The 16,715-nt window shown below is 51.3% G+C and overlaps 7 protein-coding genes across 7 annotated transcripts; 5 read left to right on the top strand and 2 right to left on the bottom strand.

Annotated features, from left to right (window-relative positions):
• The first annotated feature begins 207 nt into the window (after positions 1-207).
• Positions 208-1,930, top strand: HD553DRAFT_308377 (uncharacterized protein). Its single transcript, XM_046179540.1, has 5 exons — positions 208-276; positions 851-899; positions 1,272-1,378; positions 1,456-1,497; positions 1,570-1,930. Exons 1-5 carry the CDS (start codon positions 274-276, stop codon positions 1,609-1,611), a joined length of 243 nt encoding a protein of 80 aa, XP_046038276.1. The 5' UTR covers positions 208-273; the 3' UTR covers positions 1,612-1,930.
• On the top strand, positions 1,931-4,295 carry HD553DRAFT_294198 (armadillo-type protein). The gene is made up of 13 exons (XM_046178457.1): positions 1,931-2,139; positions 2,204-2,269; positions 2,331-2,466; positions 2,543-2,690; positions 2,756-2,826; positions 2,886-2,991; positions 3,070-3,177; positions 3,258-3,345; positions 3,410-3,573; positions 3,638-3,766; positions 3,837-3,941; positions 4,007-4,094; positions 4,169-4,295. Exons 1-13 carry the CDS (start codon positions 2,044-2,046, stop codon positions 4,208-4,210), a joined length of 1,347 nt encoding a protein of 448 aa, XP_046038275.1. The 5' UTR covers positions 1,931-2,043; the 3' UTR covers positions 4,211-4,295.
• Positions 4,296-4,421: 126 nt separating this feature from the next.
• HD553DRAFT_200967 (uncharacterized protein) lies at positions 4,422-6,329 on the top strand. Its single transcript, XM_046177098.1, has 3 exons — positions 4,422-4,557; positions 4,626-4,810; positions 4,876-6,329. The coding sequence occupies exons 1-3, from the start codon at positions 4,503-4,505 to the stop codon at positions 5,932-5,934; spliced, it is 1,299 nt and encodes a 432-aa protein (XP_046038274.1). The 5' UTR covers positions 4,422-4,502; the 3' UTR covers positions 5,935-6,329.
• A 610-nt stretch (positions 6,330-6,939) lies between these two features.
• On the top strand, positions 6,940-9,094 carry HD553DRAFT_308372 (uncharacterized protein). The gene is made up of 4 exons (XM_046179539.1): positions 6,940-7,061; positions 7,124-7,193; positions 7,274-7,458; positions 7,518-9,094. The coding sequence occupies exons 1-4, from the start codon at positions 7,017-7,019 to the stop codon at positions 8,631-8,633; spliced, it is 1,416 nt and encodes a 471-aa protein (XP_046038273.1). The 5' UTR covers positions 6,940-7,016; the 3' UTR covers positions 8,634-9,094.
• Positions 9,095-12,172, bottom strand: HD553DRAFT_308370 (uncharacterized protein). The gene is made up of 12 exons (XM_046179538.1): positions 12,031-12,172; positions 11,859-11,903; positions 11,614-11,717; positions 11,332-11,446; positions 11,074-11,255; positions 10,891-10,974; positions 10,644-10,807; positions 10,421-10,561; positions 10,286-10,345; positions 9,877-10,216; positions 9,482-9,803; positions 9,095-9,423 (listed from the first exon to the last, which is right to left on the bottom strand). The coding sequence occupies exons 1-12, from the start codon at positions 12,084-12,086 to the stop codon at positions 9,264-9,266; spliced, it is 1,773 nt and encodes a 590-aa protein (XP_046038272.1). The 5' UTR covers positions 12,087-12,172; the 3' UTR covers positions 9,095-9,263.
• A 258-nt stretch (positions 12,173-12,430) lies between these two features.
• HD553DRAFT_308368 (uncharacterized protein) lies at positions 12,431-13,778 on the top strand. Its single transcript, XM_046179537.1, has 3 exons — positions 12,431-12,567; positions 12,676-13,120; positions 13,223-13,778. Exons 1-3 carry the CDS (start codon positions 12,480-12,482, stop codon positions 13,308-13,310), a joined length of 621 nt encoding a protein of 206 aa, XP_046038271.1. The 5' UTR covers positions 12,431-12,479; the 3' UTR covers positions 13,311-13,778.
• Positions 13,779-16,325, bottom strand: HD553DRAFT_308367 (triose-phosphate transporter family-domain-containing protein). The gene is made up of 11 exons (XM_046179536.1): positions 15,680-16,325; positions 15,590-15,600; positions 15,450-15,515; positions 15,314-15,349; positions 15,163-15,231; positions 14,972-15,085; positions 14,708-14,878; positions 14,534-14,620; positions 14,275-14,463; positions 14,135-14,201; positions 13,779-14,065 (listed from the first exon to the last, which is right to left on the bottom strand). Exons 1-11 carry the CDS (start codon positions 16,002-16,004, stop codon positions 13,932-13,934), a joined length of 1,269 nt encoding a protein of 422 aa, XP_046038270.1. The 5' UTR covers positions 16,005-16,325; the 3' UTR covers positions 13,779-13,931.
• Between the last annotated feature and the right edge of the window lie 390 nt (positions 16,326-16,715).

Raw genomic sequence — 16,715 nt, 5'->3', positions numbered from 1 at the left:
TACGTACATCGCGCCCTCTCCTAGCGCCTTCTCGGTAAAAATTGGCGAAGCCTCATCAAATCCCGTCGTTAATCCTCAAGCCGGTCTGGAGCCTGGGGAATAGTACCACCCGTCCCACTTCTACCGTGCGGGGGTCTCATCCAATCGAGCCGACCATATAATCGACCCTTTACGCGACCCAACAGTCTCGTAGTCTTGAACACGACCATTTAGAACACCCTCTCCCACCCGAACGCAATCACACAAATAACCAAGGAAGCATCAACATTCATCATGGTCAGTATCTCCGCGTCCAGCTTCGCATCCTCGTCTACGGACCGCGAAGCAAAAGCGATACAAGAATTCGGCTGACATCCTTGACTTCCTTACTTGCTTGCTTCCTGCACCCTCGCATCTTTTTGGATACACCGGAATAACCTGTAATCCCTACTGGATCACCCCTGTGTTCGGATACTGGTTGCAAATAACTACGATCCTGGCTGATGGAACGATATGATCCGATTGATTACTCGGTCGCGAACATGGATTTCAAACTGGCTATGAAACTCGATTCCGACACCCTTCCCTCTGGTTCGACCTCATGACGGGATCCTGGTGAATGGACGGGAAACAATGCTGGATATATGCTTCAACGCGACATCAAACGGAATCGCACCTGGATCATCATCATCCAACTTCGTCACCTCCCACTTCAATCTGAATTGTACGACTTGACGTCCGCTATCCGATGTCAATCCCAATTTTGACTGCGGTCCCACGACACCATTAAAACTCAAATCTTGTAACTCGGACGAACTCCCGGACTGAACTCTATCCGATCGAACCGAATGATGGACAATATGGATAACAGGGCGGCGGAGGACAATACCCTTTCCCTAAAGAAGTCTGGTCTCCCAGCGGTGAGTCATTCTGGTCACGAACCTTTGGATCTGGGAAGTTTGGGGAAGGACTTGGTTATTGAGGGGGGGCTAGAGATCCGGAAGCGGATGTAACGACATCGTTCATGGCCAGAGTCGGGATGGTAGCGATGGAAAGCAACCGAGGCGGGTTCCGGTGACCGCCGTCTGGCCTCGTGCTGGACATGAGGCCGAGGCCGGAAATGGACGAGCGAAATGTCGAATGCCTCATGTGCAAGAGTTCTGAGCATGATGTACCGAGACAGACGAAGAAGAGGCTAAAGCTGACTCTCTGTCGTCTCCTCTTCATCCTCGGTAATATCGCCGACCTTGTGCTATTTTCTCACAATACCGTTCAACGCGTTCGTCCTTCAGGTGGATGGTGGTCCAGACCTTCCAACTGGCGAGCCAACACCCTAATCGCTGCTGGTGGAATCGCCGTCGCGACATTGGGAGTCTGGAGGATCAGTGCCAGGAACGAGGTGCGTCTGCACGAGTGGTCGTCTGAAGAAGAGGCTTGACAATTGACAACCACAACCATCTTCTCCCGCGGCTTCAGATTCGACACACCCAACCGACAAAACCGATCCCATCAGCCAACGTGAGTCGGACGTCTCTAGCTTTACTGTGTTGCAGGACAGCTGAAATTCATTCCATCTGTGACGGTTGATAGTGGTCACCGCAAGCGAGGGAGATTGGGGTTCGGAAGGAATAGGCGGAAGAAGAAGATGAACGGAAGCGGACGCGCTAGATGATGATGTTTGTAACTTTGAGCTTGAGAGCTCGACATCGATGACGGACTGACCCGATGGATTGAGCGGTCGTGGCTTCCTATACTAGCTATACTACCTACTCGATATTGAGTGCGAGTGCGAGTGCGAGTATGTGTACGGGTAGACGTTCACATACCATTTACGTGTCAGGCTGCCTGGCATCTGGGGGACTCGGTGCGCGTCATCTCTCGCACCGGCGAGTTGATGGTGATGATGCAGATGAAGGTTGCTGCTGATGGAGGTCAATCGATATTACTGAGCTGAAGAGTCTTCTCATCGACCTGGAACTGCCGGTAAAGATAGTTAGAGCTCGTCAGAACATAGTCTCCACTCTACCTTTCCACCGATATCGCTCAATCCGCCAGATCATCAAGATGGCTACCGCAACACTCGCCATCCCTCCACCCATCTTCTCTCCCTTTCTCGATGACCAGTGCGGCAAGATCAATGCCAAGGGAGTATCATGGGAGGTAGGTCAATCATCGAAAAGTATTTTCGGGTATTGTATGTTTACAGAGCTATGATTTCGAACAGGGATACCAGCGAGCCAAGCTCGTATCAGCCGAGGAGGTAACCCTGCTAAAGAGCTTGGAGCGTCAGGTTAGCCTCAACCACCGATACTCCATTCGACCTATCGCTAACATAGCTTCACTCTTCACAGCCTCGATCCCAAAAGTCTGCTCTGTTTGCTCAACAAGGATCAACATATGCCAAACTATACATCGAGCTCTTGCGAAAACTGCAAAAGGTCGATACCGTTCAGGCTGTCCTCGTCGGGATCTCAAACATGCTCGGAGGTACATCATATCTAGGGGTCGCATAAGTTCCTCATACCGGATCACTGAATGTTTGTCACCTTGTTGATACTTACAGAACCCGACACATTGCCCTTGTTCCACAACCTGCGATCTTCAAGTGATTCCAAATCGGACGATCCTTACGGACCTTTGATCAAGTGTCTCTCGATGCAGGACGAGTTTGTCCTCCTGGAAAGCTTAAGGATCATGGCTCTTCTCATCTCGTGAGTACGACTATGCCGCTGTACGGAGCAGAGGTTTTCAGACTGATTCGTTACCTGTTTCGTAGTACCGATCCTCAACCTCTCCCTACAGAATCTACGACCCCCCTTCTCAACTCCCTCGCCAAGCTTACCAACTGTAAGCTGACCTGAAACAGCTCTAGGCCCCCACTGTTGCTGATTTCTTTCTTTTTCTAGCCAACCCGTCCCCTGCCCGTGATCTCGCTATCCAATGCCTTGGAGCTATCCTGAGCACGAGGAAGATTCGACATGCCGTTTGGGAACACGATTCGCTCTTGTCTGGGTGAGCTCGTTGTCTTCATTCAACCGATGTGGGTTAGCAGCGGCTGAATATGATCTCAATCGCCGTCGTATGGGATAGCTTGATCAAGGCTTTGAAGTCGAACCCGACACCTCAGCTGCAATACTGGATTATCGTCTGTTTCTGGGAGCTAAGCTACGAGGACGAGGTCGCAAAGGGCGCTGACAAGTGAGCTGAACAAATTCATCTGCCAGTAAACGCTAGCGCAAATGAAAACTGATACGACCAACGTCTACGATCTCATCTAGGCGATTCAACTTGATCCCGCTTTTGACGGAACAGGCTAAGCACGCTGCCAAGGAGAAGGTTACCCGTGTTATCATGGCTACCTTGAAGGTGAGTCTTCACGGATCCAGGATTTTCACAACATAACCTGACAGTGAATCCGGTCTTCTCGCAGAACCTCCTTCTTATCGCCCCCGAGGTAAATGTGCCTTCAATGATCGCTGCCAAGCTCCTCACATTGGTGACTTCGCTATCAACGAGGAAATGGTCTGATGACGATGTGATCGAGGATATTGGGCTCTTGAAGTCGGAGCTCAAGGACCGATTAGAGGGATTGACGTAGGTCTCAGTCGGCACTCGGTTGAACGCTTGATTGGTCACTGACTAGATCTTGGCTTAACAGTACTTACGATGAATACGTCTCGGAGGTGTCAAGCGGTCATTTGACTTGGTCAGCGGTGCACGAGTCGGAAGACTTCTGGAAGGAGAACGCTGAACGTCTCGGTACCGAGGGTGGTGGAAAGACTATCAAGTAAGCATTGGATTCGCTCGCTCATCTTGCAAGTCATTCGCTCACCTTGAACTTCTTCTCTTTCGCACAGACAACTAATCTCTCTGCTTAGCGGTACCCGTGAACCGCTCGTGCTGAGTGTCGGAGTGCACGATGTGGGCAAGTTTTTGCAATACGGCGGCGATCGCGCAAGAAAGTGAGTGTTGGAGTCGTTATACCTTTGGCCTCTCGACTCGCACGCTAACTCAGGCCGGATGGCAGGTTGGTGACGGATAACGGTGGCAAGGTCAAGGCTATGGAGCTCATGGCACATGACAGCCCTGACGTAAAATATCAGGCTCTTATCACCGTGAGTTCAGAGAGCGAAGTCTATCGATAGTACAGCCGTGCTAAAGTATCCTCTGTAATCGGTCGTTCAAACAGGTCCAAAGGCTCATGTCCCAAGCTTGGTCTACACCCTCTTAGAATGACCAATCTGCTCCGTTATATTTGTGTCCCTTTCTTGTATGAGACCGTTTGATCAAGATGACTATACCTCTGTCGACCCTCACAGACCTCAGGAAAGCAAACGCGTCACGTGATGACGTAAGCGATTATGGTCCAGATCAGTTGAGAGTCGGGCTTTGGCCGATCGTCCTTTGACCAGACTGGATCAAACCAGTCTTCCAGTCCGCTATTCCTTTAAGAGTCCTCTTGTTCCCCACTTGTTGCTATCTGAACACCACTCGTGAGCAAGGCCTTTTAAGCGTTCGCCATCATGACGGACACAGCCGACCTTCCGAAATGTGTACACGCAAACTCGATGGATCAAGGTGAGCTCCTGCATGCGATTCGTACGAAACCAGCGGGTTTGTAACAACCAGCATCACTATCACTTCAGAAACGTCACCCAGGCTTCCCACCGAGTTGTTCTGGCAAATAATGAGCTGGAGTGAGGCTAAAGATCTCTGGCGATACCTATTCATCAATCGGGACTTTGAGGCGTACATCTTCGCACATCGGGACTACGAGTTTCGTTGTGACGTACCCCTTACCAAAGACTTATTGGAGGAATGGCACGTTGATGTGAGCACTTAAGCATCCTTCAGCTTGTCTGTACGTTAGTTGACTAATGTTCTCAAATCCCGAAGGCGAAGCGGTCGGACCTGCTCAAACGTATCCAAACCCTCGCGATACAGGCAAAGGATCTGAAGATCGAGTTCAGGTTGCTACCTTGCTACATGCGCATTCTGGAGAGTGTCAAGATCATGTTTCCGTTGCACGGATTTCTTCTCACGATGAAGCATGTCCCCGGAAACTTTCGTTGGGGATTCGATGCCAGCATCACCTTTGAACCGCACTTTACTACGCGTATGGTATCTGCCTGGTCAGGAGATTACAGTTCGGACGAATCCTCAAATCATCAGAAATATAGGTCGGCTATGGAGAATGAGCGGGAACTCTACCGTATCGTCAATTCGCGCATATTTCAATGGCGAGGGATCACCCGGACCAACACAGACATTAACTGTATTCGCGGTCTGGACATCTTCCCGAGATCTTCCCGCGGCTATCCAGGCTTGACGGCATTGGATTCCGGAGCCGCAGACCTGGAGGGCACTAGTAGGAGTGATATCAGAAGATTTGATCGAGACGATCTGTCCCAGATCGAACGACTGGGCCTTAACATCGGTTCTCGGTGTAGATCGGATACAGGATACAACAATCGCGGCTTCAATACTTCGAAGACAGGATTTCTTTCGCGTCTCCGGGTTACCTTTCCAATGCTGGAGGAGCTTGATCTGGCTCCAACGCTGATCAGCTGGAAGAACACGACCTGGCTATCCCGATACGATTCCTGGCCGATCCTCGAGTTGGGACACCTGAAGGTGCTCAAGATAGCCGTAGACTTTGCCGGCATTGACGACTCAGCCAATTGGACTGCCGATTCTCGCCTAAAGCCCGATGTCGAACAAAGCGAGGTCGGCGGACCGAAACACCTCTACATCTACATCGATTTTCAACGACATGCCAAAATCAAGGACGGTGTTATCCAAACCCCCGGCTGCGATCCCGAACTGATCGTCAGGTGGATCATGCAGGTCGTACCTCGGAACAGCTATGTCGGCGTGCGCGACTTCAGGGGTCCAGAGAGCAAGTGGTTGTTACAGACGCGGGAGGCGTTGTACCAAGCCCGACGCAAGCGATGAGAGTCATACGCCGTAGGGTCATATGACGAGGGCATAGGAGACGAGGCGGGATGAAGTTTCCAATCCGGGTACTTTGGGCTGTCACGCATTTATCCGGCCGAATGGGGAAAGCGGGACAACAAGCCTGTCGGTCGGGATCGTCGCGTTCCCGAACGACACATTAAAGTAGCTTCGGAACTCAATTTACGCACAACATAAGCAGAGTATGGATCGTGTCTGTCAAGTTATGCAAGTTATAGATATTCGTGGTCGAGTGTTAACGCGCGCTTACTGTAGCATGGCGGCGGTGGCTTGAGCTGCCTCCACGCTACAGTAACAAGCTCTGCTGTAACGATTTACACGGTCGTAAAATCACGTCGCAACAGGCCTCAAAGGGGATGCATATACCTGGTCTTCGAGTATGGTAGCCGCCCTCAGATCGCGTGCTCATCTCCATATATCAATCGGATATATGCTGGAAGACAAGTAGCTTGGAAGAGCAGCGCATCTGAAATCAGCACAGCTCCGCAACACGGACATTACTCCGGGCTGAATAGCATATGGCCAATGTGAATGAAGTCGACTTTATTGGACCGAAGTGAATTTCACAGCCACATTCGTATGAGAATTACGTACAAAGGAAGCCTCGACTAGCTCCCTTGTATACAACAACGCTAGGCGTGTGAATGTCGGTCAGACCGCAGCGCAAGCCAGATAGAAGCATGGAAGGTGCAAAAGCTCGCTAATCGTATGACATGGCGTCCTCACTGAACACTGACATCATCACTCGCATCAGGTAGATGAGAAAGCCTGTGGAGTGGATCGGGAGCGATATTGACAAGCTACAAGTCGCGATCACTCAAATGCCATGATGCGATTCGAGTTCCATCAATCTGTTTCGCTCATCAATCATTTTTTACGCGACCCGATCCGACGCGTCGCCGTCAACACCTCAATCACTAGGATGTCGACACTGCAGGGACATCTCTTATCTGTCTACAAGTCTATATGACATCGAGATGTAGCATACCCTCTCCCCTCTGGCCTCTGGTCTACAAATCATCTTCAGTCCGACATCAGCCGCAAATTACCACATTAGAGCTATGAACGGCTCATCTGGTCAGACCTATCGCGGTCGCATTCCACCTGTGAGCCTTAGTTTAGAGATTGGTTGGTATAACTCAGCTCAGACCAGCGTTCGAGATTTCAGTTCCCTAGTATGATGCCTAGAAGTTGCCTGAACACGAAAACGCTGGAAGTCATCTGGGGAACCCCTAGTAGTAAGCATATGCTCTCTCCGAATCGAAAGAACGGGACTGACGAGCCGACGAGTATGCCGTCTGTTGTTCCATCGTTGTAGATATCTGGAAGTACTTTCCACACGATCTATTCGACAGTCTCTTCGCGCAATGTGACGTACAGACATTGAAGGACTGCAGGTTGCTCTCTAGAAGCGTGTCGGATGTTGCTGCGAAGCATCTCTTTTCGATCGTGTCCTGCTGTGACAGCGACATGTTCGACAGGGATGATCTTATGCTGGATCGGGTGCGTAAGTGTATGTTCCAAGTGATGACGAACCCATCTAACAGCTCAAAGCATTACAGCGTTCGCGGATTGTTTCATCCCGCTTCGGCAAGCATATTCGCTGCATATACTGCGACATGCGATCTGGAAGCTCGTGCCTTCGAGCGTGGGAGTTGGGACACCCTCACAGCAATCATATCAAAACCTTCATCCTCAGAGACTTTGGACCTCATACTGGAGGATACGCATACCTCCAAATCTCGAAACCACAGCAAGAAGAAAGTCGTTCCGTATACACAAGCGGGAAGTACATGTCCTGTAACATGCATCAGATCGTCTGCGAGGTTTATCTCAGCTCGGGCAATCTCGTATGCAAACAGCTGGAGTCAACTAGCCCCGTCACAGTCACCTACGTAGTTTCAGACATCATATTGCGACGGATGATTGAACCACATGTCAACGGCATTGACGGACTTTCGACCCTAGAGCGGATCGATATACCAGCCTGGACGATCGATGACTTAACTGAAGTCGATGTTAACGGCAAGAATATATTCCCGCAAATCCACCCCCACCTTACTTACCTCGGGATTAGCGACCCCGATCGTTACGCCGAATTACCTTCTATACCCTTGTGGTGTTTATCTCAGCCCTCCCTGCTCCGCCATTTGGACCATTACGATCGGCACAGGATTAGGGATCTCCGGATCTTGTTACTCTCGCTTCCTTCCATGGTGGAGCTCAACCTAAGGGAGTACGAGCCTTTCTGGTGGCCCGTACTCACATGGACCACCGATCGTCGATTCCCGACTCTTTTCCGCGGGCCTATCCAGGTTCTTCACATAGCCGTCGACTTTGATTACCTCGAACAAGCTAGTCAGTGGTGGGGAACGGAGATATATCGAGACGATATGGGAGCGGACGGTTCCGGGACTCTCAAGCGTCTCTACCTGTATGTCCGAGACTACGAGATGATCAGACGGAACGACCACAAGAAACCGCTCGACCCTGCTCTAATCCTAAAATGGGTCGAGCGAACTGTCCCGAGGGGATGTCGAGTATACTTCAGACTGAAGTACCCTGGTGGAATTGCCGCGACGCAATGCGCTGAGCTAGAAGAGGCTTTCAATGAGACCTTTCCCCGAGGCTGGCGTCACGTTGAACCCTCTGCTACTTCGTCGGATGCCGTCCTGTAGACGTCACCGCGGCCTTGTGCAGCTGATGGTCACGTACCATCATCTGTCCAGCACCCGGCACTATTCCACAACAATCCGAACAACTCCGCACCTATTCACAAACGATCTCCGGAAAGCCTGGACGCCAAGAAATGCTATGTCTTCTGCCTCAGCGTCCTTTCATCGACTGATTGATACACGACACGATTCTCGCTCGACATAAAAGCCACTTCACATCGAAGCGCCTTCGTTCCCGGCCTTTACAGTATTTGCACCTCAACAATAACAGCCCACCAACCTTTAATGATCTCGGACGGATCGAGGTCTCGCTTCAACCTACTTTCACCCCAGCTATCTATATATTAGATCGACCACCCTCCTGGCATCTTCGGACCTACCCATATCTTTCCTTCCACTCTTTTCTTACCTTAACCCGCAAAAAAAAACCACGAGATACGCGCTGTCCTTATGCGAACCCGATATAGCCCTTACACATATATAGCTCCTATCATCATATGTCAATTCCCGCCTGTAGGCTACAAGTTTGTACATCGATACAAGCTTTACAGGGATATCGACCATAGTAGTCGCCCGCTAATCGAGCCGGCCTGATCGTTCGTTATAGGTTCGTAATTTAGCTCGTCAGGCAGCTTAGATGGGGTACCTCGTCATCCCGCCCTTGACCAGGTCCACAATGCAGGTTCCGTTCAAAGGCGAATACTGCTTGGTGATGAGCTTGATCGCTTCCTGCGCTACGAGTCCGCCGACAAGGGCAGCTGTGGTGGGCAAGACCTTCATCCCGCCGCGACATCTAGCATGTTGACTTAGATTAGCATAAAAACTCGCTGCTATCGGGTCCAATCACTCACATCTCGCAAATGCTATCCTGCACGATCTTGGCCTTTCTCGTCTCCTCCCTCCGTTCCACATCCTCCTCCGTCTCCTCGTCCATATCATCCTCGTCTTGTTCAGGCCTGATGTATAACCTACCATCGTCGTCCCTGTCCACATTCGAGCCCAGTTCGGGCATCCCCAGGATCGCTTTGGCCTGGTCGAACATTTGCGCCTTTACTGTATGATATTCGTCTTCGACCGTTCCCGGCCAAGTGCCTGTTTTGAGGTGGTGTTTCTCGGCGAGGTGGAAAGCGATATTGAGCGCAACGCCATGAGTCAAGTCGAACGTCTCCATCACTATCGCGGCGGAGAAGAGAAGGTGACGAGTCAAGAGACGGTACTGAAACCCTCGACCGAGAAGGACACTCACGAAAATCATCCGCAACGTCCTCGGCCGTCAACTCCTCCTTGGGCTGACTCCCTCGTTCGCAAAGGAGCGTATGACAGTGCTTGACGAAGTCGTCCGCATCACCCTCCGAAATGGCCTCTCCATCCAGCCCGACCTCGCTCAAGACCTCTTTCAAGCAGCTCTTGAACAAGGTCGCGTCCGCCATAGCTTGCTTCTTGTACAGGTTCTGCAGATTGATATACGATGCCGTCGACGTGTGCATGTCCGGTAGAGATGCTGAAAGGGGGAGCAGGCCGGACTTGTTCTCCGGGTGGGCGACAAACGCTTTGAGCGCCTTGACGAGCAGCCAGAAGTCCTTAGACTGCGAACCAAGATGCAAGTCAGCGCCGTAGCCGTGATGCGAAGCAAGTCAAAGAACGATCACACTTACATCCTTTGACACCCCCTCACAAGATGGATCGTCCATCAAGCTCTTCACTCCCGCTGGCACCTTCCCCCAGAAGAACAACATCAGCCGCAGACCCGCATACGATCGCGTCGCGATCAAAATCCTAAGCCGACTCACCTCGCTGACTTGCGTAACCGCAAACACCTGCCCCTCAGCCTCGGCGAAATTCTCCTCATCCACAGCCTTGCGTTCGCGTGCCAAGACCTCTTTAAAGGCGTCCGTCGTATCATAAGTCGGTCGTTTCCCGTCATTTTCTTTCTGCGAGATGTAACGCGCCTCATGCGATAAGATAAGCCTTATACCGACACGCGGCTTGAGTTTGCAACAAGATTTGACCCACCTCGAAAGTCCTCAAAGCGCGGACCAGTAACAAGACGTATGGTACGTGCGAATGTTCCATCGAATCCATCGAATCCAGATCCAGACCGAGTGCGTAATCCTCCAACGCTTTGAACGGGGTGTCGATTCGGAGCGTGTGCGAATGATCCGGGTGAGTGTCGATTACTATACACGAGACCAGCCAGACCAAGGCGATTCAGCATCAAATTGCGTTTAGGCGGAGAGAAGGTACGGAGAGGTGGACTTACCGCAGTGTTCCCGGAACTGCGTCCTGACCTTGGCAACGAATCCAGACGTCCTCAGGGAGATCATCGGTGTGTCTTCCTGTCCACCTACAGCATAAGCAGGGTCAAATCCAAAGGAATCAGTCTACAATGCCCTTCTCCCGTACAGTCGTAGCTTCGGCTTTCAACCGATGACCTGAAGCTCACCTTCCCAAAGCGCCTTCCCTATCCTTCTCGTGACCTCGGCGCCTACGTCCGCATCCTCACCCGAACCGCAGACGATGACCAACCCGAACGACCTGAACCAAGCCGGATCCTCTTCGAGGACCTGTTCGGCGGATCGAGGGTCGGGGTGGCCTTGGACCGAGGGGTTGAGTTCCTTCAGCAGCCTGATCGTTTTCAATGAGTGAGCGCAGAGGTTGAGCACCAGCACCAAAGCTAATCTGTGAGGGGATCGAGACGTACCTAACAGCCTCCTCTGCCAGACTTCCCCCGAGACTTTCTGATAATAGGAAGAAGTTGGTAGAAATATCACCTGCTGTGACTTTGGATGCGGTGAGGATCGTGAACTGGGCAATTCCTGTAGCGTATTATGTATACATTCATTGTTTAGCGAAAATCCATGCAGAAGGTCGAGGACAGCGAAAGAACAAGGTGCGAGCTGATCAGCTTTCCGAGCCACAACTACCGAAATAAAAGGAGACGGAAAACGAGGAGAAGAGTAAAGCGGCATTTCTGAGAACTAACCAGGCAGGACCAGATTCTTCAAGGCCTGACAACCCGCCGCATCGCACCCGACCAGAAGAACGTTGGCTTCTTCGAGAGACTTTTGGCCAGAGGAAGCCCATAGTCTGCGGTAGCATAATTTCAGGGTGTGTAGAATCGATAGAAATGATGTCCGTTGAATACATATGCGCGAGGAGGTGTGTGAGAAGAATCAAAATAGGCTGGGTTGAGATTAGGCGATAGGGACAAGTCGGGATGATGCTCACCGGAGTTGACGGTCGTACCGCCTCGTCTTGGCATCCGGTCTATGACTGATCAACAGAAGCCGAGAATTCGATGTCAGCATGTATTGATTGTGAGCTTGATCACATTGCAGGTAGCTCAAACGGCAATACGAGCAGGGTATACCTGGAACGTAGGGTTGTGAACGCAACTTACCTGGCGATCGGCTGGATGTCCGTGGTAGCTTCTGCGAGGGTGACCGAGTCTTCCATGATACCTTTTCTCCTTGCGCTCCTTAAAGGTTAGCTATTGTTGATGGCGGATGGATTGGAGGTGGATCGCCAGGTTGTCCAGTAATTCCAGTAAGCAAGTGAGAAGCTGTGCCAACAGTGTAATCTGATGGATCGAGGTGGTTCACTCACTCGCTGCCCAGATTCGTCACCCAAGCCTCCCAACAGCCAAGTGATGACGGACATCGTGCAGGAGTGATGTCCGTCTCGTCTCGGAAGTATATTCGTGATCCGGAAGCATATCTGAAATGACGATTGGGATCTGCTGTGATACCAAGCAAATACCTTCAAAGAGCTAATCCGAGTTTACACTCGTGACAGTGTCACCAGAACACAGCAATCTCAAGCCCACTCGGATTAATACCGACAGACGTAATGCCGTTTGCCGCCCTCGCGAAGATGGGCTTCAACCCCAAGCTCGCCGTGGTCGATAACCGATTCAGCAACCCAAGGGATCTAGCCGGTAAGCCCACACCTCCACCCACCATCATTCGTCAATCAGCATCAACACCTGGTGGATCTATCGTGTTGATCTCATTTCATTCATTGTTCGCAATCAATATCATCGTAGCCAACGAGCGCAACTTTCTCACCTCCATCCGGATGATCTGCGGTCTACTCGCCGTCACCGCAGCGCTGCTCTTGAAGTTCCGGTTTACGAACCAGTCGGTCGATGCGTTGCGTCTCGACATCTCAGGATCAGGATCGTCCGAAAGCGGTAACAACAACCTCTTGGCGAGAACATTCGATCAAGCCGGCACCATCGATCAGAATGCCTACGCCTGGGCTAGTATCCTCGGCTACCTCCCTCCCGACCATCCAACCACTCCGACCCCTTCCAACTCTACCCCAGAGCCGATCGATACCACCCCTTTGCTGGAGACGAACCGAATCTCCACCCCGCTCGGGTCGATCGTATTCGCCATCTGCGTCTTCATCCTCATCTCCAGTACGTACGGGTACAGTCATACGCATAAACAATTGGCCAGGGGGCAAGCTTTCGCTGGGAGTTGGAAGTGAGTCGAATTTTGAGTTCCGTAATCTACAGAACGGGACTTTGGATCTCAATCTAATCTCATCGTTTCGCTTACATACTTCTTATTGGCTCGTCGATGTAGATTGGAAGGCTCGATGACGATCGTCCTAGCTGCTCTCCTCTTCGCAGCGTCGGTCACCTTTCTCACCATCGGACGGATCAGCGCCTAAAGTACAGGACGGCGGATCATAGCCTACCTTGTGAAGGCGGACTACCATGGGGGATTTACCATGGTAAATAGTCCGTTTCAATTGGGTGGCCAAATCGTTCGATCCAGGATTATTCGGACAAGGTGGCTCGTCGTGGGTACCGCTCGACGGGCACGAGGTCCATATCGGGCTGGTCAGCCTAGCGGGTCTGGCCAACCAGAAAACACCTCCACGATCGCAAGACATCGCGACTATAGCATACTACAGGCCTCTGATCGAGGGACACCTTTTCAATCCTTTTGCCCCTGATACAACCGGGATCGGCAAGGAGCAGTGCGTAAAGCTACGGGCAGACTCGTAGTCTCCTCGGAGCTCGACAATGACCAGCGATCACCACCGGTCGACAGAACCCGGCCGAAAGCGCCAGGACCACGTAGCACGTCGGGCATTTAGCTCGCGACTTTGAGCATGATCTTGATAGAGAATGGTCGTGGCTTCAGTAGACAAGAGGGTATCATGTGTATCGTCGCAAATCATCAATCTAGTCTTTACAGTATGCGTGTGTCATCTCGTCTCCGTTATCTCTACCATTCCCATCTACGTTATGTTCATGTTTTCCAGTCCCATGTATCCCTCACATCGTCAAAGCCATGGCAAGTACCGTGCTCTCCGTTCCTCGCCGAACTTCTCGTCCACCCAGATCTTCAGGTTCGTCAAGGGATTACCCGATCCTTTCTGCTTGAACCACACGAGTCCTACCAAGGCGATCCCATATCCTGCAAATTCGGAGCAAGATCAGCGGGGTCCTGAAGCAGCGCATGCGACTTCGCATCTTGTCAGCTTACCTAGAATTTGAGTGGTCGTCATTACCGAATGCAGGACGATGACGGACATGACGATCAGGATAATGTCCTAGGAGAAGGATTCATCATTTGGCAATTTCATCAGCACCCTTTTCGATCCCAAATCCCGATGCCTGGCTCACCTTGAGCACGCCGGACAACGTCAACACCAGACTCCCCGCCGAATGGATCAAATACACTCCAGCGACATTGAGCGCAAACGCCAGCCCTCCGCTAAGGGCGAGGATGGGAACGCCGACGTTGGGTAGGTCGTCGTATGCCGCGCTTCCCTCCATCAACGGTTGTAAAAACGCGATCATCACAAAGCACAGCTGTAAAAGGCAAATGTGAATCGGCTGCTTTGAACGGGATATTTATCAAGAGCTGAGTATAACAGCTTACCGGTGCGACCAGATAAACGAGGACGAGAGGGGACAGTTTGCGGTTCCCGATCATCAACTGTACCGCCACCAATCTAGCCGATTCGACCTACATCGTCGAGAGACAATGTTTGTCCATATCATCAGCATCTAGCATTGCCTGCCACATCGCTAAACCACGACGCATCCAACTCACGACGACGGCCAACACCTGGCACACGAATCCAAACATCGAAAACTTCAACTCTCCCAGCGCCGCGATCACGCACCCGGTGCTGATCATCCCCAAGATGATCGCAATCGTGGTGTCCATCTCGGCCAATCCGATGGCATAGGACATGAGGTGTACGACGACTGGGATGAAGGCCTATATGATTCATCGCCGTTGGTGAAGCAGAACAGGAATCTGAGCCGGTTTGTCGATACGTAAAAGAAGAAAAAGGGCAAAGAACTGACTCACCTTGAGCATCTGTACGAAGCTGACGCTCAGGTAGACATAGGCCGTATTGCTCAACACGAGCGAAGCGGAGAACAAGACCCCGAGTGGCAAGATGGCCGTAGTGTACGTTTGGAACTATCATTTGTGAACAACGCCAGCGAAGCGGTTGAGACGATCGTTATTGTGTGCTATTCATGCGGGACGAGACTTACGGAGACGGGCTGATGATTCATCTGATCCATCAGGTTGGTCGTATACCTCAGAACCTGGGTTCCGGCCGTCTATTCAGAGAAAAGGGTATCAGCCTTGCCTTGTCTCGCCGCGCTGGTATAGCTCGATGAACAACGATCGATGAGGACTCACCGCTACAGCCATATGAAACGCCGTCAAGAACACCGGCTGCACGGAACACAACAAATTTCGAACAAACGTCGATCATCAGCATCCTTTCAAAGGAATCAGAACTAGAGCGAAGGTTCAAAATAGCTCGAAAACTTACGTATGGGAAATGCAAGCTCGTGAAGATGTGTTTGTTCAGGATGATCACCGAGCTACTGAGTGTGAGCTATTACCGCGTCATGTGTCGACGTGGAACAAGGTTAGCTTGACGATCAGTTGATACGACGTCGATAAACTTGCCCATAATGGAACTAGAAGACGGCCACGGATATAAGTATCATATCCCATCAAGCACAGCACAACGTGAACGGAACCGCGAATGACACTCACTCATGATCCAAGGTGAAACTTTCGACGGCTGTCCTTGATCTTCGCTCTCCCTCCTCCGACCCGCTACCTCTTTCAACGCTTCCAGATCCAGATCCGTATCCCCACCATGCCCTGTCTCTGTCCCATCATCCAAGCCCGTCTCTCCACCAGCACCAGGTCCACGATAAATCAGAGGTTCCGACTGTTCCACATCCCTCGAATTGCTTTTCGACGCAGATGTCGCTGTAGAGGTAGATGTAGTCGAGCTTCTCCGAACTTCGAGCGAGATGAGTTCTCCCTGTCCTTCTCCCTCTTCGCGTTTCTCGAATAGGGTGGTCGCGTCCATTATGATAGCAGAGACCACACAGAGTTATGAATGTTCTGTTGTTCGTTCCGGATGACGGGAATCGAAGATGGATCCGACCCGCACCGAATCAGGTAGGCATGTAGCTGAAAGACTACGGCAGTATGACGAGGTACTATGCGACTTGCTCAGTTCTGAGAGCTGATCATGAGTCGAGGTGCGAAGTTTGCATGTTATGTCGGTTGTTCGAATTCCTGTGCTTTCCACTTGGTCGTGCTCGGCGGTGTGCTCCAAGGCTTGATCTCGGTGTGAACTCACAATTTTGCTTCCGCAGAATTCACCCGAAGCGAGGCTCCCTCACCGTCCTCAGCGCTTCCCATCCACCCAAAAGCCATCCGGCAACCGGATCCGAGAAACACTGCACAGCATGGAACCAACAACATGCACACGATACGCACTCCAAACACCCATGCCCAAAGCGCAAATAGCCCAAAGATATATTTGGATTGTGCTTTCGAAAACAGGCACACGAGTCTCGAGGCGCGATCCTCAACGACCACAACTCCGCATGATCAGAGACCACAGTACGTACAGTACATGGTTGATCTTTGCTGCTCGTCAGTTTCTATGATTATAAGGTACCGGAAGAGGATGTGAAATCTTCCAGTCAGGCGGGTAAGAACACAGATGATCAGGATATGGTCGAACGATTCTATATGCCATTCCCCATATACATGATCGTTCCGGTCGACC

Source organism: Filobasidium floriforme (genome assembly GCF_021052385.1).
Source record: "Filobasidium floriforme strain CBS 6241 chromosome Unknown HD553scaffold_6, whole genome shotgun sequence".
Taxonomy (NCBI): Eukaryota; Fungi; Basidiomycota; class Tremellomycetes; order Filobasidiales; family Filobasidiaceae; genus Filobasidium; species Filobasidium floriforme.
This window is presented reverse-complemented; position numbering and strand designations above follow the sequence as displayed.